Here is a 6,560-nt window from a genome sequence, read left to right as displayed (position 1 = left end):
CTGTACGCGTTTCCTCCACCTCCTCTGATTTTACGGTTCCTGAACCGAGTTCAGGAGGAGGGATTGACAGCTCTCCTGGTGGCCCCCGAGCGCGTGAACACACCATGGTTCTCAGCCCTACAACGCCTGCTGTCGGGGCGCCCGTGGAAACTGCCATGGAGGGAAGATGCTCTCCTCCAGGCAGGAGGAGCGATCAGGAGTTACCCAGAAATAGGCCAGCACCTGTGGGTCTGGCCGCTGAGCGGTTCCGCTTAGAGAGGATGGGCCTCCCACAGGAGGTAGTGCGCACAATCCAGGATTCACGTGCTGCATCTACCACAGCGCTGTACATATCAAAGTGGACAGTTTTTCAGCGCTGGTGTACAGAGAAAGGTGTAGAGGCCACCTCATGTCCATTAGGCGGCGTGCTGTCTTTTCTACAACAGCTGATGGACAGGAAGTTGGCATTTCAGCACGATTAAAACGTACGCTGCAGCCATCTCTTCCTGCCACGAAGGGTTCGGAGACAGAACAGCTTTTAATCACCCGCTGATGAAGCGGTTTCTAAAAGGTGTACAGAGACGCAGGCCTGTTTCACGCCCACTTGTTCCACAGTGGGATTTAACGCTGGTCCTGCGAGCCCTGATCAAAACTCCATTTGAGCCTCTGGATCAGGTTCCAATTAAATTCTTGTCTCTTAAAACAGCCCTGCTGCTGGCTTTAACATCTGCTAAGAGGGTGAGTGATTCATCTGCCCTCTCTGTCGCTCCGTCATGTCTCAGAATTCAGGCTGACGGGCAGCTCAGCTGATTTAAGACCAAACCCAGCCTTTATGCCTAAAAACATCACGAGCTCTTTTAAATCAAGAGCGATATCGTTGGAGGGGTTTTTCCCTCCCCCCCCACAGATCAGAAGAAGAAGCATCTTTCCATCTTCTCTGTCCAGTGCGGGCGTTGACGTGTTACATAGCGCGCACGGCTGTAATGCGCCAAACTCAACATCTGTTTGTGCATTATAGAGATGCACCTGCAGGTCGCCCGTTATCCACCCAGCGCTTGTCACACTGGCTGTGTGAGGCCATTTCTGAAGCCTAAAGAGCTTCAGTTTTAGAGCCTCCTGTCAACTTCAGGGCGCACTCGACCAGGGGTATCGCATCTTCGACTGCCTTGCATAATGGTATGACAATGCAGGACATTTGCACTGCGACTGCGTGGTCAACACCCTGCTCATTCATTCGCTCTTATCTACGTGATGTGACGGCCCGTTCCATGACACATTCTGTCCTTAGTGCTCTAACAGAATGAATATTGTTGTTTTCATGGAACTCTGTTTAAGCTCACATCTGTCTGCATGCTTCAGTGTGAGATGTGTTATCAGTCACAAGTTGTGTCTGTTATTTTGGTTCTATTGTCACTAATCAGTTCTTGACTATTGTTATCAATCAGTTAATTTGATTAATAATCAGTTCATTTGTTATTATTAATCTGTCTATACTGTTCAGCCATGAACGCATAGTTACACAACATGTGTCTGTGCATGGCTCACATAATTACGCAATGCGTAATTACGCACATGGGGAGCTGAGTGACAAGACGTTTTTTGGGCAAGCTTCTGCTTCATACGGTGTTCGAATGGACCCAGTGAGGCGAGGACAACATCTGCTTCGCCCTTAACCCACCAAGCGACAGCTTTAAAGGGCAAAGCTTATACGAAATAGAACGTTGGTTATGTACTGTAACCCCAGATTCTACGAGTATAAGCGTAGCCCTTTAAGCGTCGGGCCTCACTGGCTCCTAAAAGGCTGAAGAAAACGCTATTTTTGGGAGCCGATTTCCCGCTCTTAACGTAATTTATACGGACCGGGTAGGGCCCACACAGCAGGTGGGCTTGGACTAAACTTTTCAGTGCAATGCTCCGCATAACGGGATAAACCCACCAAGTGACAGCCTTAAAGGGCTACGCTTATACTCATAGAATCTGGGGTTACAGTACGTAACCAACGTTTTGTTTAAGTTTTAGGATATAAAGCAAAGAAGAAGAAGAATCTGACGACATTTACATCAACAAAGAAGAAGATCGCGAACACTTCGATATGCAGCTAAAGCCCGTGTGAATACTGTATTCAGTTTGGACACGTGATGCCAGGGACTTATTCTCACAAAGTCACCCTGCCGAAATCCACCGAACCGGCTCACTGACGTGCCTTAAATCAGCGGACAGATCGCTGAAATCTTCAGGTTTATTTATTACCCGCGGTAATTGGCCGTTAAGATTTTAGGAGGTGAAAGTCAGGCTGTAAGAGCCTTTTCAAGCGTTTGGTGTCCATTTACGTGCCATGTCTCAGGGTTGTCTTGGAAAAAGACCTGTACTTCACTGCAAGAAGGAAAAGAGAATGATGGCAGAAATGAAGGCATCACCTCTTAAACATTTTGTCACAGCGAAGAAGCTCAATGGGATATTTGAACAGCTGGGGGCCTACATCAAGGAGAGTGCTGCCTTTCTGGAAGATACTTACCAGAATGAAGAGTTGAACCCAGTCACCACTGAGGAGCAGGTCCAGGAGGTCCAGGGTTACCTCATCAAAGTAGCAGGGATTGGAGAAGTGCTCGCTCGTCGACAAATGAAGGTGGTCTTCTTTGGAAGGACCAGTAATGGAAAGAGTTCGGTGATCAATGATATGTTATGTGACAAAGTACTGCCGTCTGGGATCGGTCACACCACCAACTGCTTCCTGAAGGTGGAGGGCACGGATGGCAGCGAAGCCTTCCTCTTGACTGAAGGCTCAGAGGATAAGAAGAGCAAACAGACGGTGAACCAGCTGGCCCAAGCGCTCCACCAGGATGAGGACCTGGATGCTGGTAGCATGGTTTGTGTCATGTGGCCTAAAGCGAAGTGTGCTCTGCTCAGAGATGATTTGGTGTTGGTTGACAGCCCAGGCATTTATGTCACCACTAAACTGGACAGCTGGATTGACAACTTTTGCCTTGATGCTGATTTCTTTGTTCTGGTGGCAAACTCTGAATCCACCCTCATGCAGACGGAGAAGTCCTTTTTCCACAAAGTCAATGAGCGTCTCTCCAGTCCCAACATATTCATCCTCAACAACCGTTGGGACGCGTCAGCCTCAGAACCTGAGTACATGGAAGAGGTTCGGAGGCAGCATATGGATCGCTGCACCAACTTTTTGGTCGATGAGTTGGGCGCGGTCGACCGAGCCCAAGCCAGCGATCGCATTTTCTTTGTCTCTGCCAAAGAAGTTCTTCAGGCTCGGCTGCAAAAATCCCAAGGAATGCCAGAATCAGGTGGAGCTCTCGCAGAAGGATTTCAAGCCAGGATGTTTGAGTTCCAGAACTTTGAGAGGAGATTTTGAAGTAAGATCTTTTTATGTGGTGTTATAAATATTTAGCTTCTCTGTCACATCTGTAGTGTCTGATATTCTTGTATAATAGACTAGCTCCTACGGTATGTTTTGATTTATAGCTCGGTTCAGCAGAGTACAGTTACAATTGTTATTCTGATGCATGCTCAATAATCCAGGTAGAAAAATCTAAAAAAGTTAAATCTGGTCCTCTGGACATTCAAAAAAACAAAACAACAACAAAAATGTAGAAACGTTTCGTCTCTCATCCGAGAGACTTCCTCAGTCTGAGGTGCTGTATTCAGCTCAGTCTCTTAAATAGCACCTTCTCAGAGTGGATCAACCAGTTTTGCTGCTGACAGCCAAAACCAGCTGATCACATGCTCAAGAAGGACCATCAGCCTAACAATGGATCATTAGCACCCTGATGGCTGTTTACTACTCACAGAGGGCTGAGTGATACTAGCAATCACAGCATTGTAAGAGGGGGACAGTTGAACACGGAGGCTCCACCCCTGTTTAACGATGGACGATTTCTTTTCACAAAGATGGCCTCCTTTACTCCTCTCTCAAACCATCGTTCCTCTCTATCCAGGATGTGCACATCTTCATCCCTGAAAGAGTGACCGCTGGCCTGGAGATGAGTGTAGACCGCAGAGTCCTGGCCTGATGATGTTGATCTTCTGTGCTGGGCCATCCTTTTGGCCAGTGGCTGTTTAGTTTCTCCGATGTAAGACTGATCACAGCCCTCCTGACACTGAACAGCATACACAACATTGCTCTGTTTGTGCCGGGGGACTGGATCTTTGGGACGAACCAGTCTTTGCCGTAATGTATTTTGGGGTTTAAAAGCCACTGGGACGTTGTGTTTAGAAAATAAATGTCTCAGTTTCTCTGATACTCCCTCAACATATGGAATGACCACTGGTCTGGGTCTGGGTTCCTCCTTTTCACCTGTTGGCTGACTGGAGTCCTGTTTGGGTTTCTTCTCTGCTTTCAGGAAGACCCAGTTAGGATATCCACATTGCTCTAGAGCCTGTCTTGTGTGGGACTTCTCCTTCTGCCTGGCTCCTGAGTTAGTGGGGACGCTGTCTGCTCTGTGGTACAGAGTCCTGATGACTCCTAACTTGTGCTTGAAAGGGTGATGGGAGTCAAACTGCAAATACTGGTCTGTGTGGGTGGGTTTGCTGTACACCTCGGTTTGCAAATGTCCTCTATCAGAGACTGAGACCTCACAGTCCAAGAAAGCCAACTTGCCATTTTTTACATCTTCTCGTGTGAACTTGATGTATTTATCCACAGAGTTGATGTGGTCAGTAAAATGTTGGACTTCCTGAGATTTAATTTTAACCCAGGTGTCGTCAACATACCTGAACCAATGGCTTGGTGGTGTCCCTGAAAAGGACGTCAAGGCTCTCTTTTCTACCTCCTCCATGTACAGGTTGGCAACAATAGGAGAAATTGGAGACCCCATAGCACACCCATGTTTCTGCCTATAATATTGCTCCCCATATGTGAAGTAGGTTGACTGCAGGCACAGTTTCAAGAGTTGACACAGTTGTTCTGTGGAAAGCGTGGTCCTGCTGCTCAGAGTGGTGTCTGATTTTAATTTTAAACTGACCACCTCTACTGCATCATCAACAGGAATGCACGTAAAGAATGATGTGACATCAAAAGAGACCATTGTTTCATCAGTCTCCATGATGACATCCCTCACCTTATCCACAAAGTCCATGGTGTTCTGTATGTGGTGTTCTGAGCTGCCAACTAAAGGGATGAGTACAGATGCCAGATATTTGGAAACATTGTAAGTGACAGAGTTAATCATGCTAACAATAGGTCTTAAAGGTACACCTTGTTTGTGGATTTTAGGTAAACCATACAGACTAGGTGTGGCCTCCCCTGGGTACAGTCTGTGGTACAGAAAACGGTCAATAGCCTTGTCCTGCTCCAAAATTTTCAGGCAATCTTTCAATTCCTTCTTGTAACCACTTCCTGGATCTCTTTTCAGAGGTTCATAAGTGTTTAAGTCTGTGACGGAGCAGTTCCATCCCTCACGCTGAACACACACACACATGCGCGCGCACACACTTATCTTACTACGTGCCCTCCCTCTGTATGACATCTAGAGCCGAATCGCCCTACACACAAACCTCTCCCTCTTTGTAGTCCGTGGCACGACCAAGGGTGCACACTTGGAAACACTCGTAAACATCGTAACTCATACATTCACCTAAGCAGGCATATTTAAGGTTGTACTCACCTGGGAAGCGTTGTCCGGTCCGCCGTTGGTGGCTGGAGTAAAAGTAAGCGTAATGCTTCCGCATTACCTATAAAGGAAGTGATTATTCTTCCACCAGCAGATTTAATTATAAATAATTTAACTAAACAAAACAAGGGCTTTAAAATTAAAGCAGGAAATGAATGTTGGTTGATTTTTGTGACAGCATTGTTTTGTTTTGTTGTTTGATGTGGTAAAATAAGTGATTGTTTGTTGATCTAATTGTGGGCGGGGTTAAGGGTTTATAAGAAGAGCCTCTGGCCCTGCCGAGTCAGTCTGGCCTGGTTACAGAAGGGGTAACACTGATATGGAATATTAGAAAAAATGCTCTGAAGAAAGAGAGTTGTAAGTATATCCTTTTTTTTGTTCCCCCTCCTACTCTGCATTTTTGTTTTTGGGGAGGTGTGTAAATAAAAATCACAACCATCACACTCTGACATGCCATCCATGATTTTTTCTTCATTTTTTTTGGAGTCATGATGAAGTTGCTTATGGTGCCTAGGCCTACCGCATGAAGAACCCGCGACAAAGTCACTAAGGAGTGTCATAACTTTCTCATGATAGTCTTTCTGGTTCAAAATCACTGTGCACCTTCCTTTGTCTGCTGGGAGAATGATGATGTTTTTGTCCTTGCTAAGAGTGGTGAGTGCATCCCTCTCCTCTCTACTGATGTTGGAAGGTGGTGGTTTGGCATTGCTGAGGCAGGATGAAACTTTGTTTAGTGGATCAGTGGACCTTATTTAACTTTTTTAGATACAATTGTTATTGTTGTCGCTGTTGTCCGTTCTTGTTATCATTCTTTGTTAAATCAGGTCTCTTTTGTAAATGAGTCCTAGAAGCTCAATGGGATTTACCTGTAGAAATAAAGGTTGAATGGAAAATAAAACTAGTGAGAATATAGGAAATATAAAATAAGCTTGACCTCCTCTGTACAATGTTTTT

At 46.0% G+C, this 6,560-nt stretch overlaps 1 protein-coding gene across 1 annotated transcript; it reads left to right on the top strand.

Moving 5' to 3' along the window:
- Window positions 1-2,312: 2,312 nt before the first annotated feature.
- On the top strand, window positions 2,313-3,349 carry LOC119428735 (mitofusin-2-like). Its single transcript, XM_037696410.1, has one exon. The coding sequence runs from the start codon at window positions 2,315-2,317 to the stop codon at window positions 3,347-3,349; it is 1,035 nt and encodes a 344-aa protein (XP_037552338.1). The 5' UTR covers window positions 2,313-2,314.
- The last annotated feature ends 3,211 nt before the right edge of the window (window positions 3,350-6,560 follow it).

Source organism: Nematolebias whitei, chromosome 23 (assembly GCF_014905685.2).
Source record: "Nematolebias whitei isolate Nwh7 chromosome 23, NemWhi1, whole genome shotgun sequence".
Classification (NCBI taxonomy): domain Eukaryota; kingdom Metazoa; phylum Chordata; class Actinopteri; order Cyprinodontiformes; family Rivulidae; genus Nematolebias; species Nematolebias whitei.
The sequence above is the reverse complement of the archived record's forward strand: the minus strand, read 5'-3'. Positions and strand labels throughout refer to the sequence as shown.